Below are 23,298 nucleotides of genomic sequence, written 5' to 3'. Positions count from 1 at the left end.
AAATTCGGATGTGGGAAAGATTCGGCTTCCGTTTCGTCCAGGCTTCTTCCGGCGTCACGTCGATACCCTTGGTTGGTGACCTATTGATGAGGTAGACTGCTGCTGCCACGGCTTCTGCCCAGAATGATTTGGGCAGCTTTGCTTCGTACCTCGCGCGTTCCACCACCGTCCGGTTGACACGCTCGGCAAGACCGTTTTGCTCGGGAGTGTATTCAGCTGATGTTTGATGACGGATTTCCAACTGCTTCAGAAAGTTTTGGAAGCTTCTGTTCTTGAACTCCCAGCCGTTATCCGTCCTGAGCACCTTAAGCTTCTTGCCACTTTGCCCCTCGACCATGCTGTGGAATTCCTTGAATTTCTGGAGCACTTCTTCCTGCGATTTGGTTCGCAGAAAATAGACGAATATTTTCCGAGTCTTGTCATCGGTGAACGACAAATAGTAACGGGCTCCACCCAATGACGGTTGCTCCATCGGCCCGCATATATCCGAGTTTGATCCGAGTGGACCAGCTCCAGTTCTTCCTTGGCCCGTGTTCCCACGTGGTTGAACGGTAATCTCGCTTGCTTCCCGACGGCACAAATTTTGCAGCCTCCGCCGTCCGTGCCATCGTATTTGATACCCATCGCAAGTCCGTTTTTGAGCTTCGCCAAATTCCCGGAGCTCAGGTGCCCCATTCGCTGATGCCACAATTTCGCCGTCTCTCGGGGTGAGCAGGCGAGCGCCTCAGGGATTCTCTGCTCTAGCTTGAACAGGTCATTCGAACGACATCCAGTAGCGATGACTTTGCCGCTACACGCTAAAACTGCTCAGCACTAAAATGTGTAAGACCTACTCATAAGTGCATAATTTCCAGACCACACAAAAATGAGTGACAGTTACACATTCTCAAAAAACAGCTCGTACACTCGTCTAGATGCGAAATGTTGATTTGTTTTTGTTTTCCAAGGTCACTAGTAAACCGAGTTAGATTGGCGTACGAAAATTTTTGCGAATTTAACGATTTTGCGGACACTGGAGCTGATTTTGTAAATGTGCAAGGGTTACACATTTTTGGTGTAGTCTGGAAATTATGCACTTTAGTGCTGAGCGGCGTTAGCGTGTAGGATTGACCACTTCGCATCCAGTCTTCCTAAAAGTAACAGTATGGCCTTGGTCAACAATCTTACCTACTGACAGTAGGTTTACTGCCAGTTCCGGAATCAGCTCGACATTTCGCACTTCGACCGCATCGAGATTGCAGGTGGGCTGTAGCTTGGCAGATCCTTCCGCAACGATTCTCATCATGCCCTTGTTCGCCGCGTAGATGCTACCATTTGCTTCCCGTACGAAGTGACCTTGTTGTTGGTGAGGTGCTTGGCTGAACCCGAATCGAAATACCAACTCTTGTCCGCAGCAGCGTCCTGTACAGACAAAACGGTGCAAAAGGCGTCCCCTTTCCTGTCCTGTCCGTTCCGCTTCGCTGGTCCTTTGGCTTGGCAGTATTTCGCGATGTGACCAAATTTTTCACACCGTCGACATTTCGGTCCTTTTCCCTTCGGGCTTGTGTTCGCGTTGCTATGGAAACCGCTTGAATTTTTCTTCGCCGAAACAAACGCTGGTTCCATGGTAACCACTGACGAGTCCGTCTCCTGGAGCAATTTTGTTTTAATGATGTCACCTGTGATTTCGATTCCCGAATTTTCCAGGCCCATCACCATTGGACGATATTCCTGGGGCAGGCCAGCTAGCAGCAGCATACCAATCCACTTATCGTCCAGCGGGAACCCGATTCCAATCAGCTGGTGCGCTGTGGAAACCATCCGGTTTACGTAGGCCTCCATTGAACCGCAGCTGTTGAGGTTGGTTGTGATGAGCTTGTGCAGCAGTGCCCACTGGCGTGTTAGCCCCGTGTCTTCGAAGGTGTTGGTTAGCTTCTTCCAGACTTCCGCCGCCGTTTTCACTTCTTCGACGTGGATGAAGTTCACCGGATCGATCAGCAAAATTATTTTGCCTCTTGCAATCCTGTCTTTCCGCGCATCCACCACTGGGAGATTTCCGTCGGCATCCGGTGTAGGCTGCACCACGTCCCAGAGGTCCTCCACCTCCAGAAAGGTCCGTACTGCGAACTTCCATGTTCGCCAGTTTTCGCGGCCGACCAGGCGTTCGATTGCCGGGTGGTTCTGTGTGGAGTAATTCTGCGTGGCTGCCCGAGCTTGAGATCCCGTAACGGCCGTCGAGTCTCCGGATCCGCTTCTTCCAGGATTTGCTTGCTGCATCTTCGATTCTTCACAGAACTTTCACTGGGCCCATAACCTAATGGGCAGCAGAGTGAATAAAACGCGTGTGTTTGCTTGAACGCTTAAAGAACTAATGACAGATTTATTAATTTCTTAAATCTACATAGGAGTCATGGATTGCTACTGTGGTGCCCTGTAATAATCCATATAAGATATTTGGAATGTTATACGTGATAACGGTGATAACACATGCTAACTGATGACAGTTGAGTAGTTTACATTAAGCGTGTTGTTGTCAGTCGAGTGAAGACAGCAGAGCAGTAAAGAAGGAGCAATGTGCGGGATCCGCTTGGAGGTCGTTTATAGTGTCCGGCTGTCCGGGTTCGTTCCGGTGAGGATTCCCGAACGGTTTAATATACAGAATCCCACAGTGGCGACAAGGATTGGGACCGTGAAATGGTAAGTGGGTTGAGTATTGGTCGATATAGAAAATCAACTGAATCGCGGTGGAAAGCAGGTCGCAACAAGTCCTGTTCTGCAGGATCCTGGTGAATTGGTGGTTGCAGTTAGAAAGTGCAGCAGAGCCAAGAGCAGAGCGGTGGTGCTCTACGACAGCGTTTGGAAAAAAAAGGCAAATACGTTGCCCTCGGAGGGCGGATTCAAAAGCGGCTGGTGCGTAGCACCGTTGCCCCCGGAGGGCGGAATAAAGTTTGGCTGGTGCATTGCACGGCGTTGCTCCCGGAGAGCGTTTGGAAAAGAATGGCTATAGCATTGCCCCCGGAGGGAGGGTGGTGCACTGCATGGCATTGCTCTCGGAGAGCGGTTGGGAAAGGACAGCTTATTGCCCCCGGAGGGCGAAATATATTGTGGCCCTGATTATGGCTGATGCTTAGTACATCACTGCTTCCGAAGAGCGTATTCCATGGGAAAGGGCTGCGTTGCAGTCATGGTGGCGACCTGTGGCAACAACCAGCATAGTTGAAATGTTTAAGTAGGTGTCTTCAGGTAGATTAGTAAGAAAGCCGATGGATTGCAAATTTGAAGCATTAAGATCGGCAGATTGTGGAAACTGTGGTGTTGCTTAAAGTTTTGGACATTGAATCTGATGTGGGTACAATGTTCATGCAGGTGGAAAGAGCCTAATTGATGATAACCATCGTTGGTAAGAAATCTTATTAAGTTTGATGCCAAGATATGATGACATTCTGAATAGATGTCGTCATTGTAGAAGGCCATTCAGACATACGATGAAATATGTATGTATATCTGCTGTATATTCAGCCTTATTGATAAGGCTGTGCATGACTGATCACAAGGAAGAGAACTGAATGCTCTATCCGGTCGAGAATCTTTATGGGTGTAAAGTGAGTTGGCCATAATGTATATTTTCACTTGTACTTGCAAAAAAATTGACTACGACAATAAACGTAATAACATCAAGCTGAACAAGCGGCATGCTTCGAGAGGGAAAGTAGCGAGAATGAAAGAAAGAAATCGGCAAGCAAGCGTTAGAGAAGTTAGTATGTGGTTAGACTGCAACCTAGCAGGATATCGCAGGCAGAGGCAGAGGGTCATGACGACGCAACTTCAACAAAAGCAATAGAGGAAGTCGATAAAAATAAGACCTGGCTATAGGCTGGTTGGCGAGAAATCGCTCAGGACGGAAATGTTTCACATCGGACCTGTGAAGTAAGTAGTTAGTGATGCTGCATTTAATGGCAACTTAAAGATTGTAAAAAAAAAGAACAATAAGATTCGACACAGTAAAAAAAATACTATCATGCTAATCAACGAAACACATTCGTGGCCGTGCGGCTTTATGTCACCAAGCATTTAGTCACATCGTTTTGAGGAGCGCGTGTTCGATTCCCGACGCAGCTGTCAGGAAAAGTTTCGGCTGTGCCACTGGGCGTTACATGCTAGTCCGTTGTCTAGTGTCGTGCTTCCTTCAAAGAGCGAAAAGCTCTCTGGAAGAAATAAACGTGTCCGTGTTTTAGATAAAGAAAAACACATGTAACGCAGTTTGAGGTCACCGATAATTAAAACACTGGGAAACCTCTAGATGGGAAACAGTGGAATTTGTATAGATGAAATAAATACTCAATAATGAAAAATCAATTAGATCAATTTCCGTTGACCGGTAATCAAAGTTGATCCCATATAGCCGAAACGGCAAACGTGCGGGTATTCAGCACGACCATGCTGAGGGCGACGGGCTCGATGCCCGATCAGTTCAGGAACTTTTTGTAAAGAAAATTTTCTTGACTTCTGTGGCAGAGTATTTTCGTGCCTGGCACACGATATACATATAAAAAAAAGGCTCATTGGCAGAGGAAGCTCTCAGTCAAAAACTTTGGAAGGGCTCATAGAATACTAAGCTGAGGAGCAGTCTTGGTCACAGTGAAGATTTAAAAAAAATAAAGAGGAGAGAAGTTACATGGATTAACGTTGAAGATACATGAAGTTTGAAACGATTCTCTTCGAGCCAGGTTTTTCTGCTCTGCACGAAAGTTAAAGGAAAATAAAATCGCCGAAAACACAAATTCTTAAAAAAAAAAAAAAAGAAAGTGAAGCCAAGTAAAGAAATTGAATGAAAAGTTGCATATAATAAAAAGGTTAAAACTCTGAAATGGAACAGTACATTTTGCTGTCGTTGAAATAGTTCCAGTCAAGCAGGAGATCACTACAATGGGCGAAATTCGTTAAAGTGATGTAGTCGTTTTAAATTAACTGTTTTTGATTAAAAATGGATTGCGATCCGATACATGGTAGTTGACAAATTTAGCTGATTGGGAAATTGGCTATTGGAAATGGATTAAAAACGTAAAATTACGGTTTTGGAGAAAAAACGAGATGTGGTGCCCTGTAATAATCCATATATTATAAGAATCAAAATAAAATCTACTTTGGCGACTACTTTTGGTCGCAGTCAAAGATACGCGCGAGATAGTCGCCTAAGGCAACAGACCTGGTTTTCAAATTTTCCATCATAGAGTTCTTTGATATTTCATGAAAAAAGTTCACCACGTGGCCGGGTGATGTGATGACTGCTGCGACTACACGTGGTGTTTGCACCGCGATTGAATTTCAACCATCTTTCAAGACCTGGAAAAGTAGTCGCCATAAATGTGTCTTTCATGCAACGCACAATAAGATATTTGGAATGTTATACGTGATAACGGTGATAACACATGCTAACTGATGACAGTTGAGTAGTTTACATTAAGCGTGTTGTTGTCAGTCGAGTGAAGACAGCAGAGCAGTAAAGAAGGAGCAATGTGCGGGATCCGCTTGGAGGTCGTTTATAGTGTCCGGCTGTCCGGGTTCGTTCCGGTGAGGATTCCCGAACGGTTTAATATACAGAATCCCACAGCTACGATATATTTCATCAAGAACATATCCGTTACACTAGCTGGTGGTCAAGTAGCTGAAGTAATCGCAAGATGACAGGGAAAATACGCTGCTGCATATCCCAACTAACATGTATTGTGAATGTAAACGTAAACAAAGCGTCCTTAACACGGCTTGATGCTGATTTACTGTGTTGTACATATGGACGGAAGCTTCTATGCAAGCCCTATATTGTTCGTGCAGTTGAAAATCGGAATTTTTGACACGCGAAAATCGAAGTATCTCCTAAACCGTGTGTCGGACGTACGTCGGGCACAGTGCGCTGGATAGAGGACCAGGTCCGCTGTCCAGTGCACTACGTCCGACGTAAGGTTTCACGTATGTGAAAGTTATATGCGAGTTGTATGTGAGAGTTGTATGCGACGCATATGGTATGACTCTCAGATTGCCATCATATTGTTATATGTCTTGCATTTTGCTTCTATCATGTTGGCTAGGTGCGCCAATGTATATGCAACTCCAATAATATCCTTCACATTTTGAAAAAAAGTTTCCTTAGGCTGGAGCGGGAGTCGAACTCACAACGTCTTAATGACCGACGCCGCTAGCCGCACGACCACGAAGCTCACTTACTGGAAGTGCGAAATTATGCAAAACGTATTCCACTTTATCTGCCAATGTTGCTTTTCCACCCGGCTAAAGTTATATGCACAGCTAATGTATCGATCGTGTTATGTGCATATAACTCCGATATGCGCAAGTGTCATTTGAGTTTTATTAGAAGGCTTTTCATTCGGAACTGTTTATGGTATGATACGTACATATAATGATTCATTTGAAGTGAACGTGTCAGACTGGGGGTACAATGTATGTGTAGTGTCTGATAAAATAGGCTCTTAGAATTATTTCAGTGTGTTTTGTTAGTGGGGACTCCTATTCGATTTGTTCAAGTTTTTACATCTTCCGGGAAATCTCCCGGAGTTGGAATAGAATGCAGTAAAGGCAGCCCCAGTTACAAGTGATTGATATCAGAAAACCGAGTTTGGTAGTTGTATGGTGCTTGTTTAGCAGCCGTGTATTAGCTTATGGTTTATATTTGACTAACTTTCCTTTTATTCAGCGTTGACTGAAGCTTATAGCGCTGAAAATGTTAGTTGGGTTGCCAGGATTCTTGAGGAAGTTTTCCCGGATCTTCCAGAGATCCTTTATTGGATTTTTTAAGGAATACATTTGGAGATTACTTCAGAAGTTTCCAGATTCCTTCCAAAATTTCTCTACAAATTAATTTCGGAACTCATTCAGAATTTTTTCCTAGGATTCCCCAGAATTTTTTCCTGAGATTCCTCCAGGAAATGAAAATTTTAATTCGTGGTGTCTCCACAAATTTATACTAGAATTCCTCTAGAATATCCCTCTGCGATTTGTGCGGTTCCTCAGGGAGCTCCATCTGAGATTTTTTCGGGGTTCCTTCAGAAATTCTCTCTGGGATCTCTTCTGAGATCATTGAAAGGTTCCATCTGAGATTTCTCCAGAAACTCATTCTAGGATTCCCTCAAAGATTTGAAGAGATTTCATCGGGGGTTTCTTAATGAGTTCCAGGAATCCTTCAAGAATTCCATCCGAGATTTTCCCAATTGTTTTTTTTTTTCGAATGTCAGTAGAAGTTTTGTTGGACTTCCAGAAAGTATTCCTGGAAATTCCAGCAATTTCACCCGAGATTCCGTCTCTAGGATTTCTTTCAGAGATTATTAGAGAATGTCTCAGCTTTCAGTTGATGCAAAAATTTTGAAAATCGGTGGTTGCCATCATGGTGAAAAAAAATGTTTTGGTATAAAAATTCAAGATGGCGGCCAAAATCAATATGGCCGACCCAACTTTTTATTATTGTAAATTGTAGCTCTATCTTTCCTCTTTTCAAAAACAATTCGTTTTGAGGTGGTTTTCTGGGAAACATTTGAGTTATAACGGTTTAAATGAGCCACCATTTGACCAAAATCGAGGGGTCTGCAAAAATGTGGCACTAACGGGGGGACCTTCAATTTGAGTAACCAAATGCATTTCCCTTACTTTTTTAGCGAAGACTTTCAGAAAATCGTCACCTCAAACATTTTTAAAGACAAGGTGTATATAGTGGGCCGGTCTCAGCTAGAGTTACCCAACTCCCATTTTTTCCATTGGGAGCAGTTTGACGATCACCAGGTACCTAGTGGTCGAAAACGATGTTAGCGCTGGAAAGGTCCTGACGTCGATAATGTCGGAGAAGTTTCGTTCATCAATCAGAACGTAATCGATTTACGATTCCGTCTGCATGATTTTACGCTGTTTTTGTTCTATCCATAAGTCTATCTTATGAAATTAGTCATTACCTATCTTAACTATCAATTTCAATAAAGCGTCATTATGAAATAGCTATATTACGGTTTCGTAACTTTACTCTAAATGTCCATTGAAAGAGATATCACCTGAAAGTTATCTTCCAGTGTTGGTAAAATATCAAATTCTCAAAACTCATGTATGAAGAGATTCGAGCACGATGTTTTCGTATCCAAATCTCATGAAGCATAACTCACGCATGATGTCACCTGCTTCTATTCAGAGCAGACTGGAAATTCATGAACGAGACTTTTCCATCGAATCATTCGCGCGAGATAAAGATCCTCGTCGCATCACTAATCAAAAACTCACTCGTGAGAAACCAGCTCATGTTCCCACTTGAAGCTGTCAAAATGATATATCATGAACTCAAGAGAGAGAGCTGCTACGTAACGTACGCGGAGCAAATTAGCATTGTGCCGTTAACATGTAAACACTTTTATTTCTTTACAACAAACACTTTTCTGTTAATTTGGGTGCTTCATAATGAATCAAATTGATCTGATCTTGTACATTACGGAATTGGCGACTGATGAAAATGCATCTCGGCTACATGCCGGCGGAATAAAAGCGCAAGCCCCACAGTGAGCAAGATGGTGCATAAATGTATGTACTCGTCGCCAAAAGGAAATGGGTCGATTTATAATCACGGCTTATTAGTAGTGATTAGAAGCTATGGTTTTGCTTTTGCTACAAAATCGCTATCAAAGTTTCAAACTGCATTTTCCTTTCCATATTCAAAAAATCCACCAAATAACATGAAAACGTTCACGACGTTTTACGACTATTTACTCTGTCGCAATGAATACGGTTTGATACAATACATTAGAAAAATAGGGAGTTCCCGGTATCAAATTTTAAACTAGATATCTGGATGGTTTGTATTATAGCTAAATGTTTTCAGTTCCAAACCGAATAAGCGACATTTTTTCTTTTACTTCCGCTGCATTTTATCGGAAGTGGCGCGCTGTATAGAGTACCAGGTGTACAATACAGCGCCCCACTTCCGACATTGTGTTTAACGCAAGGCAAATGCAGCGGAAGTAAAAGAAAAAATGCCTCTAATTCGGTTTTGAACTGAAAACTTAATACATAGACTCTATGGTAGAGTATGCATAGATCCGCGAAGGTTAATCAATGTATCCTAACGAACTGTCAAGATCTGTATCCAAACGAGCATGACGTCACGATGTCAACAACATGAATGGAGCCATTGACGTCATCACACTCTTGAAAATTACTACTCACACGCTTGTAGCTATGAATGACAAATGCCGCTGGCGTCGCTGTCGAATCATCTATTGCTGGCGGAGATACTAGGCCGGGAGCATGTTTTACCCTCTTCGTATCGCTTTTTTGTATGAAAAACCTAAAATTGTTACATGAATCGTAACGCTCGGCCGTAACCCCAACGCCCCCCCCCCCCTCCCCATAGAGCGTATGACCGGGCCATCACTAGGTGGCGCTAGTGAGCAAACGTCAAACAGGAGCAAAAACGATGCCAACGCCACAACTGGTCAACTGACTGACAACAACTGACTGAAAATTTGAATCAGCCGTTGGAAATTTGATCGATGAGAAGCGGGCGGAGTTTGACTTCTGTTTCTCTGAGTATAGGATTCCTGCTTTGGATGTGCTCAAAGAAATCTAAGCTGAGGAGCGGGTTCAGACCGTGTGGGGAAGTTTTGTCAGGAATATTAAGAAGCTTGTGTGATACAGATTGTTTTATTCGATTATCATTTACTTATATTCAAGATTGATTTTTGTTACTCTGTGCACCGTTTCAGTTGAGTTTTGGATTTATTTTTAAATTCATTCTATACGATGTCATTTCTTTCGATGTATTTTTCAAAGGAAATTCAATACATGACTATACATATGGATACACACAACTTGTGGTATCCTTCAAAGGATAGGAAACAGGTTCGTAGAGAAATTTACTCGTCCATTTCTGCATTAAGCTGCTTCGCAATATCAGCCAGCAAGTCAGGATTCAGCTTTAAAACCATTAGTTCCTGAATGCGTTCATCACTCAAACGTTGACGGTGATCAGTCAGAATCAGCTTAAGTGCGCTGAAACCCCTTTCCACACTAACTTGTGTGGACGGTGCTGAGTATACTACCATCGCCAGCCGAAACATTTGCGGATTTCTGACTTGCTCAGCCATCCAATAGCGCAAAATATCGAAAGATTCCTTTTTGGCGGTAGGTAGCACGGATGGATTCGAAGATGAATCATTCGGATTTTGCAACTTGGTGTAGGGCGGTGCTGTAATTGGAACCTTGGTGCGCAATTCCAGTTCTTTGATAAGTTGATAAATTTTAGCATTTTCGGACGGTGCTGATTCTGCTTCTGGACACGGTGAGTCTTTCTGAAAGTAAGTATCCAAATAACATTCAAGGACATCGTTTTTCGTATCACTGCCTTCGGCATTTTCTTCAGAGTTCGCATGCCCTTCCAGGTTGTTCAATCGATTCCACAGCTTCAGTAGGTAACGCTTAAAAAGTAAAAAAAACGATATTTCACATAGACAATCGATATTTCACAAAATGGGTCTTTATATCTGTTTTAAAGGTGAATAGGGTGTGTGTTCCATAATTAATCTCACGCTCCCATATTCATCCTATTCGAAAACAAGCGATTACGGCACCCATTGATTCCGTTCTTTTTGTTTTCATGGGTGCTCATTTCTAACAAAAAATACAAAAATAAGAAACAAAACAAACAGCGCTTCAATCTTTGTTTTTCGAAGGATGAAAATGGGAGCCACATGCTTAAGAAGGGAACCAATACCCTATATATGAAGCCCACACCTCGAGTTTTCAAAATCACAAATCTGAAAACTCAAATTATGGTTATCTGTGAAAAGTTAATCGATTGGACATCACCAGCGGGTGAGCAGTCGGTTTACTTATGTAGCGCAATTTAATTTTTGGATGTACAGTCGAGACTCTTATAAGATCACTGGTCGGGGGGCGCAATACGAATCCGCTTAATAGGAGACTAAGAGCTTATGGGATTTCGGCATTTTGGGGGTGTGGCCTATTATCTCGGGTGTGATAAGAGTTAACGCAATGCTTTCTTCGGCAAAGTTTTAGGGCTTGATAAGATCTACCATTTAGAACTTTGGTTCATATGATTAGTTGGCAATTTGGCCGCTAGAGGGACCATCAACAATTTGATGCTAAATTGCACTACAGGAACCATATCAGGTTGTCAAGCAAACGTTACGATATGCGACAGCTCAAGACCCTGATCATTTGGAAGGATAGTGTCTTCGGGAAAGTTGTTGGGTATGCCAATAACTTACTGACGATGAGTTGCGAAGTTCGAAATTCCTCCACTGGGCGGCGCTAGTGAGCAAGTAAATTTTCAAAAGCTCATATCTCAGAATCCCGATAACTTAGGAAGTTGGTGTATTCGGCAAAGTTGATCAGTATGACATAAACTTACATAAAAACAAACACTTGTTTCGCAATTCTGCCACTAGGCGGCGTTTATCGGGTTTTTTCGTCTTTTTTCGATTTTTTTTGGCGGTTTTCGGCTTGGCAAAACTAGTGTCGCTCCCCCCGATAACTTAGAAAGTTGGTGTCTTCAGAAAAGTTGATCAGAATGACATAAACTTACATAAAATTAAACACTTGTTTCAAAATTCTGCCACTAGGAGGCGCTAGTAAACTTGCAAATTTTAAAACTCTCAAACCTCAGAATCCTGATAACTTAGGAAGTTGGTGTCTTCGGCAAAGTTATCGGGATTCTGAGAAATGAGCTTTTGAAAATTTACTTGCTCACTAGCGCCGCTCAGTGGAGGAATTTCGAACTTCGCAACTCATCGTCAGTAAGTTATTGGCGTACCCAACAACTTTCCCGAAGACACTATCCTTCCAAATGATCAGGGTCTTGAGCTGTCGCATATCGTAACGTTTGCTTGACAACCTGATATGGTTCCTGTAGTGCAATTTAGCATCAAATTGTTGATGGTCCCTCTAGCGGCCAAATTGCCAACTAATCATATGAACCAAAGTTCTAAATGGTAGATCTTATCAAGCCCTAAAACTTTGCCGAAGAAAGTATTGCGTTAACTCTTAACACACCTGAGATAATAGGCCACACCCCCAAAATGCCGAAATCCCATAAGCTCTTAGTCTCCTATAACACTCACTCCTGTCTAGTAGGAGTTCGTTTAATAGGAGTCCGTTTAATAGGAATTCGTTTAGTAAGAGACTCGACTGTATATAGATGTGTGCTTTTGAAAATTCGAGTCATGGTTTTCTTGTAAATCCACCTCTAGAACCAAGTATAGATGACAGTTCCCTTAGGTATGCTAGAACTTCTTTTGCATCAGTAGTGGCAAATGGTAAATGTGCAGCGATCTAGCATACCTTATAAGCTGTCATCTACACATGGCCTCTAAATATCTATTTTTATTTAAAATTAGCTGGGCGGCATCTTTATCGCTGACGGAGATTCGATTCGAGCCGATATAATTATATCGAGGATCCATGTAGAGAGAAACCTTAAACTGAACAGTGCTAGTCAACTTTTTCAGCCGTTTTTCCATTGCCTTCAAAAGTTTTGCTGCAAGAGTATTGTCCTTCATCCCGTACAACTGAGCCTGACAGATTAGCCACTGAGTATAGAATTCTGATAGTGGCACGTGCTTTTGTTGGAGGGGCACCGTTAGAAAAAACAATGGTTCCAAGGCATTGCAAAACATATCAATGAATGTCCAGTGTTTTGAAAAAGCTAAATATAAAAACAAATATTACATTTATAATCACAGCAGATAATACATAAGTGTTAATAAATCATGTAAATTTGCGAATGTATAGCATGACCAATGACGAACAGTAAGGACTGTGACTGGAAACCCCATAAATACTTGTATTGGATTTTTTTACGTTTTTGTTTTGTTGGAGGGTGGCAGTGATTGTGGAATTATTCCTGTTCAATAAAGCAAATTGAACATGCTCAAAGTTGTTCCATGCTGCTCTTACCAATTCGTTGAAAAATGGGTAAGAGCAGGATGAAGCAATTTCGAGCATAATCAACCTGCTTCATTGAACAGGACTATTGTGTTTAAGTCAATACACACTGCACAATCATAGATATTTTTCGGTCATAGATTTCGACTCTCGAGGTGATGGTCGCGATAGTCGAATTGTAATAAAACTCATATTCACTTTATTTGGTTTAACCAGGACGTTCACATCGACCACCCAAAATAGTCAAACGACTATCCCGACCGTCACCTCGGGAGTCGAAATCTCATAAAACATCAATTGGGACTATTTAAGGTGGTCAGTGTGAACGTCCTGACCAAACCAAATAAAGTACATATGAGTTCTAATACAATTCGACTACCACGACCGTCACCTCGGGAGTCGAAATCTCATAAAACATCAATTGGGACTATTTAAGGTGGTCAGTGTGAACGTCCTGACCAAACCAAATAAAGTACATATGAGTTCTAATACAATTCGACTACCACGACCGTCACCTCGGGAGTCGAAATCTTATAAAACATCAATTGGGACTATTTCAGGTGGTCAGTGTGAACGTCCTGACCAAACCAAATAAAGTACATATGAGTTTTAATACAATTCGACTACCACGACCGTCACCTCGGGAGCCGAAATCTTACAAAACATCAATTTAGATTATTTTTTTTTAAGCTTTTAGTATTACATCGGAAATGATGACCTATTAATAAAGTTAACTCAAAGTGATGTGACGTTTCATCACTAATGGGGATGTTAGCGAGCGGAGACAGTATGTTAACTTAAATTTACATGATTTATTATTGTAAAAAATCGAAACATTACTTACCCATTTCAGGAAATTTGTTTTCCAACATTAGGTAGAACGGTTTCTGTTCGCGGAGAGCCTTGAGCATCAAGTAAACAGCATTCCAGCGTGTTACGTTAGACGGGGGTGCTAAATGAGCCTTGTGCTCCAGGAAAGTCTCTTTGTACCTGGTTTGACGAGAATGGAGGACGAGTTTTTTGATGGCGTTAATTCGTCGTTCATGCTTCTTTAATGCGTCCCACACAGCTAGCTGGCATGTATGTGCGGCACACCGTGTGCTTTCGGGTAGCAGCTCGTCGAGATCATCCGGCATTTCAATGGTATCGTCCAGTTCTTCCTCACCAGTGTCTGCAGCGGCAAATTCGTCATCCAACGATGGATTTTCCTGATCAACATTTTCCTCATCATTGTCATCGTAGTCTTCCATAGCTTCATCGGTAGCGTTCAGGTCCATTCGACGAAAAACTTCCATTTCCTGGTAAACGGCTTCGACGGCAGTCATCTCTTCCCGCACGTATGATTTTTCGGCCAACTCCGAAGACAGGGTATCACGTAGCTTGGCAACCGACGCAACCATGTTGCTACCATTATCGTGAGTGACAGTGAAAATTTGTTCTCGCTGTATTCCGTACACCTTCAATACTTCATTCTCAATAGTTTCTTGTAACTTGGCGGCTGTTTGACTGCTGGTCATTTCTTTAATTACTGAAAAGAAATAAATTTAGTTTCGTTTAGTCTAGTTTCGGGTTTGTGATGACCGAAAATGAGTCTACGTAGTTTAAGGAGTGATCAAGTGGCTGATAAACAAAAATACTCACCCAAGCATCTGAAAACAACATTTCCTTCGTTGAAGAATTGAACCATGACTCCGAACGAATGATGATTCCGCCGAGAAGCGCTGTCGATTTTGAGGTTTAGCATTTTTCCCTTAACTTCTGCAGAAATCCTGCGTCTTGCCAGATCCGCGGCTTTGGAGTACAACTGCGTCAGGATTTTGCGATTCATTTTAATTTTGAATGCTTCCCACTGCGGCTTCACCAAAGTTTCAAATCCTATCCACTCTGGAAAGCTAAATGGAAGCGCGTTGACGGTTCCCATTTGCAACGTCCCGAGGAGCACTCTTTCACGGGTTGTTTCCACCATAACAGTGCCAGGCCGCTTTTGCTTCTTGGTTGGCGGCGAGTCCTCGGCGGATTTTGCAGGTGCCGGTGGTATGCCAAGAGCTTCCAGCTTCTGGGCGTGCTGCGTACGAATATGCCTCAAGAAGTTTCCGTGGTTCAGTTTCGCAACCTGCACATAGTTGCAATTGGCGGCCACCATACACTTGTACTGCTCACCATGCACTGCCACTACTTTCCCGATTTTGTCCTTAAGACCACTGCTTTTTTCCATTTTTAACCACTTTTAATCGACCACTTGTTGATGCACCCGGAATCATACACAACTTAGCAGACAATTTTTTTTTATTTTTCTACCCCAGTATAAACAAAACTGACAAACGAATGAACGTAATGCTAAATGACTCGCGAGCTGTATGAGCTTCGCTCTCGTGAATCAAACAAATCATGAATGAATGAATTTTCTCACTCACGGCATTTCATGAGGTTAAGTGAGATATGTAGGAACCAGAGAAAATAGGTAGAGAAGCGAAGAGTGAACAGCCGCCAGAACGGCAACACTTTTTCTGTTTTGATTTCATCGCTTGGATGCTGGCAACTGCAGCAAAGCAGATTAATCCACCCATCGAAGGTAGTGCCTATCTCGCATACCGCATTTGAAAACTATTTATACTGCTGTTTTATTAACTAGGCATTATCAAACTGATGTTCCAAAATGGAACAATTTTCATTAATTCAAGGAATCAATGTTATTTATACTGTTATCCATGATATTTAAAAACTTTGGTAAAAATATGTTTCAAATGATTGCAATACTTATCTTCACTTATGCAGTAATCGTCAAGGTTTGTTGATTTTGCTCGATAGGATACCAGTTTGACGGTTCGATAAGGTATTTTTGGCTTCACACTCTTCGCTTCTCTACCTATTTTCTCTGGTAGGAACAAACTCGTGGATGTGAATTAGGCTGACGAGTTATTTCAAATGCTCACTGTGAACCAAATGAATTGTTTCGGGCATGAGTTTGTTATTGCTTTTCTCGGATGATTTTTTTCGTGCGAGAGAGCTCAATGAGACTCGGTTTGAGTTGATTTTTCCAACACTGATCTTAACCATCATTTCCCCGTCTTTCCTCCCCATTACAGAGTGTCCGAGAACTCCAAGCTGAACAGCATGGACAGCAAAAATCTGGCGATCTGCTGGTGGCCCACGCTGCTGCCCATCGAGTTCACCGACATGATGCGGTTCGAAACCATGCGCCCCTACCTGGAGGACATCGTCCAGACGATGATCGACCAGTTCCCGTTTCTTTTTTGCGGCGAGGAGGCCTTCGTGATGGTTTGATGCAGTGAGCAGCAGCAACAGCCTCATTGACCGGCGGAGCAGGCAGGAGGAGGCTAGTGAGTTTGTTGTTGATTAATTTTTAGTTGTGCAGCTTTGGCCCCGGGGATGAGGTGTTTTCACTGCCTAGGGCTGTGTAGACTTCGGTTTTCACCTTCAAAATTGCGTCCGGCTTTAATTAGGCGAAAAGTATTATTTTTTATATTCTGGCGCGGATTCCCCCATTTTAGCTAGGCATTTAGAAACGTAAAAAATTGATGTTGAAATATTTTCTACTTCGCTGTTGTCATTTGTTGGAATATTCCGAACAACAGTAAAAAAACAGAGATACAAGAGTCGTGTGTTTGTAGCACAGCGCTTTGATTCAAGCAAGGGCATGAGATGAGATCCTTACTTTTGTTGATGTCCTCCTAGATGTACTTTGGAAGAAAAGTGAGAAACGCAAACACGTAAATCGATCCCAATTAGGAAACGCAGAATAGGAATTTATACGAATTTGCGCTGATATTATGCCGCTGTAAATGTTAAAATTTATGGAAATAAGAGTGCACAACTTCATAGGCGGATTGCGCGTAAAACTTTCGAGCCAGGGAGGTTGGCAGCAGGTTCCCAGAATTCAATGAAGTTGTCTGTGGATTTTTTTTTTAACTGTTTCTCGAATAATTAGTGCAAAGACGAGAGTAACGATGATTGTGATGTTGACAAGCACATATGCTCGAGGCATGACACGCAAGTTTGCCATTTTATTTTAACAAAAAGTGCATGCGCTGGGTTCACAGGCCTACCTAGATAGAAATCCCCGTTACAAGAGTAAGGCTCTTGGATTAAAACCATTTGGAACCACTTAGATTATTTGCAATCACAGCCCAAACAGGCAAAAATCATCTAGATTGAAAAGCATTTCTATGATTCAATCATATAATCAATAAAAGTGTAACTTATTCGCGAATTTGGTAATAATTTCATCAGAACCAGTTAAAGTATGGCAACATTTGTCCACATCCACTACATTTAATTGCATTCTAGGAGGGGGCTGTCACCTCCGTGGACGAGTGGGCGCGCTGCAATTCGTCGATAGTGTTTTTATTTGCTTATTGTTTAGGTGAAGCGACAGAATGCTTTAGAAACATGCTACTTACTCCGATGTCGTCGAATCGTAAACATGAATAAACAGACATTCTTTAAATAGATTCAGAGATATTTTTAACTGGTTTATCAGTGTATTTGAACAAAATATGGGAAAATAAGGATATTTGTATATTTACCTGTGTATATTTTTAAGGCAAAAAACAACGTCGCTCTGAACAGTAGTAGAACAAGGTGAATGAAACAAGTCATTTTTAAGGTAGAACCGTTATGTCATAAAACAGCTAGAAGGAAAACACATGATAAGAATGTTACAAATATGTGGTGATAAATTTCATATACTTTCAGTAGGATTTAGTTACTGTGAATCAAGATTAAGAAACACCACACGAATCGTGAATCTCGAAAACGTGACTTGCTTCCTAAGCCAGTGTTGCCAACTTTCATCAGCAAATTTTCCCCTTCAATTCACTACCTATTGGGTGAAAAAATATGGATGTTTAGAAAAGTTCCTAACTGCTTTTAGTTTTGTTTTATTTTTCTAGTCGATTATTGCACTAAATTGGCTAATGGCGAAAAAGTCTGGCAACACTGGGCGTCTAGTGCAAGCATACAATATACTTTTCAAAACCAACTAACGATAAAACTCCGATTCAGAGACTAACAAAAACGTGCCATCCCACATCAAGATGTAGAGAGAACGACGATGTCCCTTCCCTTTTCCTCACTCAGTGTACTTCCTTGCTAATTTACTCATGTACGCAACGACTAATATGTGGTAGTGCAACCGACCGAAAGAGGCCCCTCTAGTACTAAACATATACTCAAACAAACAAAAAAGACGCTTCCCCTATTATAAAGACACACTCAAACTCAAACTTAACTCACACCGAATGATTTCAACCAGAGAAACGAAAACGAACACGTCCTTCCTTATTTAAGCGAAAGAAAAATCGAATAGAATATAACAAATCTATTATGAAGAGTGCAACAACAAGGTGAACGAAAAGCCAATTCCGACATTGTTTTTATCATTTCTCGAGAAAAAAAAAATTTACTTACGTATACCTTACATCTAGAGAGTAACCGAGAACTAACGAGAAAGAGAGACATACCTAAAGCAAGCACTCTACCTAAAAGTGATTGTCAGTGAACAAGTGAGAACACACTAATGCGCTTCTTATGTAATTATATATGTTGTGTTTTATTATTATTTTCTATTTTTTAGTTTAGAGCACAAAGCTGAAAGTTTATTTTTTAAAAATCACATTTTAGTGCGGCGCCGCCACGAAACGCAAAATCCTAGGAACTACAAAATAGTTGTGTATTGTACATGTGAGTAACGAAAAAGGAAACAAAGAAGAAAACTTCACATCAAAACTGGCTTGTGTGTGGGAAACGGAATAGCATGAAAGAAATCCATTGAATTGTTGGTTGACAATAAGGTTTTCCAAGCAATGTCTCACGAACACCAGAGCAGCCCGTCACGCCAAAAAGAATTAAAAACCTTCACTCCGTCACTAACGACAATGGCTTGAGACTAGTTTACTTTGCTGCTCAGCTCAGGTGCAAGTGGGGGTATGGAACAGAATGATATGCGGAGTTTTACGAAACTGTCTATGGCGTAAAAAATATAGCGCCTTTTTTCTGTAATGTGAAACGACCGTGATGAAAACTTGCTGACAGATAAAACAATGGTGGCCCAAGTCAAGAGAGCACTTCGAGGTATTGTTGAACGGTGGGAATGTAAGGGCAACAAACTGAATTCGAATCGACGACGACGAGCAGGCTGTGGAACCTCTAACGCTAGACTTGGTCAAAACAGCCATTAGAGGACTGAAGAAAAACAAGGCTGCTTGGAAGAACGAACTCCCGTCCGAGCTTCTCAGACACCAGACACGGTAGTGAGTAGCAGTCGTATTCAGTGCTGAAATGTCATTTCGACTTATCTAAATTCAACCCCGTCCAGCTTATTTTAGAAGCTCAATCTAAAAACATGACCAATTCTACAATAAAGTCACGGAAAAATCTCTTTTTTGAATATTTAAAGTAAATGTCACGGGCAATTGGGTTTTAAAATTAAAAATGTATTGATATTTTGATTTTGAGAGCAGATTTTTCTGAACTAGGGTCTTGTACCATTTGGGCAGGTGTACCTATTTTGGGCACTTGCCGCTATAACTAAGTCAATTTCAAACCGATTGATTTGAAATTGTGTATAGAGTTAGATACTGTACGTGCCTAACTATATACAAAATTTCAAATCAATCCGTTTTAAATTGACTTAGTTATTTTTTTCAGATTTTTAGAATTTTATTTTGGTACCTAAAATCAATTTCGAAGAGATTTTTCGAAATCACCATTTGACAGCTTGGCAACTGCTTGACAACTCTACCCAGTACAAAATGCGACGAGGGGTGATTCGACAAATCGCTCCCATACAAACTTCCAACTGATTTTTAAACAGGTTCCCGGACACCACAATTCATGAAAATTTGGATTTCTACTCAGTGTTGCATGCAGATTCAGAATATGGAATTATCTCAACTTATCTGATCATCGCTCAATCATCGCTACATCTTTTTTGAACATTAAAAAAAACCTTGTGTTTCAGGAATCCCCGGTCAACCAACTGAGATCTCTTTACCGATTTGGTTGCAGCCAAATTTCATGGATACTCACCGACAATCCAAGTGATTTAGATGATGCCGTTGATACTACAACGGCCTTCATCATGGAAGCTTTTGAAGAAGCCTACCCTCTGCGGTCTGTGAAGACCACAAGAGGAACCCCTTGGTGGAACTCTGATCTGGCGAAGCTCAGGAAACAATGTAGAAAGAGTTGGAACAGACGACGTTCGGGTGGATCGGAGGATTTCAGGACAGCTCGCAAGGCCTACCAGAAAGCTCTTCGGTCTGCTGGACGATCCGACTGGAAAAACCTTTGTACAAATGTTTCTAGTTTGAGTGAAGTCAGTCGGTTGAACAAAATTCTTGCAAAATCTAAGGATTTCTAAGTGAATGAACTTCGTTTACAAAATGGCGACTTCACTTCCTCTGATGAGGAAGTTTTGGAATGTCTATTCAGTACACGTTTCCCCGGATGTGTGGATATTACATTTTCGGATGAACCTGATGTCTTGTAGTTATGATTCTTTAGCTTCGGCTCGGAGTATAATATTCAACTATAGAATCGATTGAGTGGGCACTAAATAGCTCTGCTCCTTTCAAATCTCCTGGAGCAGATGGGACATATCCTATTTTGCTTCAGAAGGGGTTTGTTTATTTCAAACATGTTTTGAAAAAAACTACTTGTTTGCAGTTTTGCTACAGGGTATATTCCCAAATCCTGACAGGGTATTACTGTAAAATTTAATCAAAAAGATGGTCGAGCGTCGTAAGAGTTTCAGACCTAACAGTTTGACCTCTTTTCTTCTGAAATGCTTAGAACGCATTATCGATCATCACACCCGTGATGTTCATCTGGCCAACGTGCCTCTTCATGTGAACCAACATGCCAACACCAATCTGGAAAGTGCACTGTGACTCTTTTACACAAAGTTGTTAACGATATCGAGAAAGCAATCGCTTAAAAGCAATCCTGATTGGGTATTTTCTTATATATCGAGGGTACCTTTGACAACGTGCCTTTTAATGCCATATTGGAAGCTGCACGGTTTCATGGTATATCTCCAATGATTACCAATTGGATACACCAAATGCTCAAAAACCGACATCTCTTCTCGACAACATTGCGTCAAGCGGCGATTAGGAAATTGAGGAAATTATGGAGGCCTCAAAGCAGTGAATAAAAATTCAACCATCGCGCAACAATAATGACAATGTCGCAACCTGTATTTGTTGCGACAATCCACCCAATGCGACATAAGTTTGTCCCAACTTGAAAATAATAGGATAAACATCGTACACCACGAGTTTAGAGATGTTTAAACCTTGCATTGCGATTTTCGGACGGTAACATCGAGTCGGTAAGCACTGCAGCTCTGGTGAAGCTCTATCATCATACAGTTTCGACATTGGGTTAGTAATTATTGATTATTCACGAGTTGAAAAGTACGCAACAATTTCAGCTTCCGTTTTATCTGCAACAAAAAATTTCGAGATCATGTCATTATCAGTTACCAGCAGGGATAAAGAGTAATCGTCGCGCCTTTTTTGTTGCTTGTTTTGCGCCTCTTTTGTCTGACAATTCTCTTCACTGCCTCAAAGGGGAGTCTTATCACCACTTTTGTGGAATCTTGTAGCAGATACGCTATTGAGGCAACTCAATAACAGTGGGTTTCCTACGGTTTTGCCGACGACTATATAACATTGTTAATTGGTATGTGTGCATCAGCACCCTTTTCGACCTGATGCAAAACGCTCTTCAGGTAGTTGAGGGTTGGTGTCGCCAATATGGCCTTTCGGTTAATCCGAGTAAAAAACATCTATTGTTCTTTTCGCGGAAAAGCGAAACCGTAATGGTGTTCGACCTTTGTGTCTCTTTGATTCTGAAATCAATGTAACTGAACAGGTGAAGTACGTTGGAGTTATTCTTGATTCAAAGCTTTCCTGGACACCTCACACTGAGATCAGAATCAAAAAAGCTTGTATGGCCTTCGGACAATGCCGGCGTACCTTTGATACAACTTGGGATCTAAAACCCAAGTATATCAAATGGATTTACACAACTGTTGTTCGTCCAATATTGGCATATGGATGTCTTGTGTGGTGGCAAAAGAGCGAAGTGAGAACGATCCAATCAAAATTAGCCCATCTCCAAAGGATGTGCTTAATGGCGATGTCTGGAGCGTTCTCTTCAACTCCCACCTCCCACGGCAGCGCTCGAAGTTCTCTTTGACGTTGCCCCACTACACATTCATCTCAAACAAGAAGCACTTTCTTGCACTTATCGTCTACGGGTACTCGGTTTACTAGAGGAAACTCCTGTAAACCGCAGATCAACACACACCTCGTTGTTTCCACTTTTGGTGAATTGGGACAAAGTTGTCCTTGCTCCAAGTGATCTTAAAATTGCTTGTAATTGTCCATATAGAACATTTTCCACGAAATTCCCTTCCCGGGAAGAGTGGACATCTGGTTATCTGGAGAGAAGTATTTCAGAAGGCATCGTATGTTACACTGATGGCTCCCTTCTCGAAGGTCGAGCAGGTGCTGGTGTTTATTCTCGTGAGCTAAGGCTGCATCAGTCTTATTCACTTGGTAGACACTGCACCGTTTTTCAGGCCGAAATCTTTGCTCTTATGTGTGGAGTGCAATCAGCACTTCAGCAGCACGTAATGGACAAAGTAATATACTTCTGTTCAGATAGCCAGACTGCTATTAAAGCACTTGCTTCGGCCAACTCTAGTTCGAAGCTATAACTAACGCGCTTGTCGAACTCAAATCGAGGAGCTGAATTTAGCAAACGCTTTTCACCTTGTATGGATACCACCTGGTCATTCTTCCATCGCCGGAAATAAATTGGCTTAGCTCGCACTGGAGCATCACATGACTTCATTGGTCCTGAGCCAGCTATTCCGGTATCCAAGTGTTGGGTAAAGCTTCAGATTCACACCTGGGCTGCCACTCAGCACAAACAATATTGGAATATGCTGATTTATCGACCGTATTCTATTTATAACTTGATGATTTTGTGGCTATATCGGTCTCTTTCTACTCATAGTATAAGGGAGTAGAGATCAAAGTGGATAATGAAATGATAGATATGATAGAAGAGCTGTACCGCGCTAAGGACACACGAAAGTTCTACGAGAAGCTGAACCGCTCGCGCAGAGGCTTTGTGCCACAAGCCGACATGTGCCGAGATAATCACGGGAATATTCTCACGAGCGAGCGTGAGGTGGTCGAGAGGTGGCGGCAGCATTACTACGATGAGCACCTCAATGGTGATGTTGCAAGTATCGAAGGTGGCGTGGTAACAGATTTAGGAGTATGTGCACAGGACGAAAGACTTCCGGCCCCTGACCTTCAAGAGATTGAG

The 23,298-nt window shown here is 41.9% G+C and overlaps 2 protein-coding genes across 7 annotated transcripts in view; one reads left to right on the top strand and one right to left on the bottom strand.

The window, feature by feature from the left end:
* Positions 1-18,675, top strand: part of LOC109422992 (rho GTPase-activating protein 190) — a 139,138-nt gene extending 120,463 nt beyond the window's left edge. For all 6 annotated transcript variants that reach the window (XM_062845368.1, XM_062845372.1, XM_062845367.1 and 3 more), the window contains one exon: positions 16,014-18,675. In XM_062845368.1, coding sequence (XP_062701352.1) covers positions 16,014-16,212 — 199 coding nt within the window. In that variant the 3' untranslated portion in view covers positions 16,213-18,675. The remainder of the gene's footprint in view (positions 1-16,013) is intronic.
* Positions 13,449-16,007, bottom strand: LOC134285172 (uncharacterized). Its single transcript, XM_062845373.1, has 2 exons — positions 14,569-16,007; positions 13,449-14,455 (listed from the first exon to the last, which is right to left on the bottom strand). Exons 1-2 carry the CDS (start codon positions 15,140-15,142, stop codon positions 13,764-13,766), a joined length of 1,266 nt encoding a protein of 421 aa, XP_062701357.1. The 5' UTR covers positions 15,143-16,007; the 3' UTR covers positions 13,449-13,763.
* Positions 18,676-23,298: the final 4,623 nt, after the last annotated feature.

This window comes from Aedes albopictus, chromosome 1 (assembly GCF_035046485.1).
Source record: "Aedes albopictus strain Foshan chromosome 1, AalbF5, whole genome shotgun sequence".
NCBI lineage: Eukaryota > Metazoa > Arthropoda > Insecta > Diptera > Culicidae > Aedes > Aedes albopictus.
This window is presented reverse-complemented; position numbering and strand designations above follow the sequence as displayed.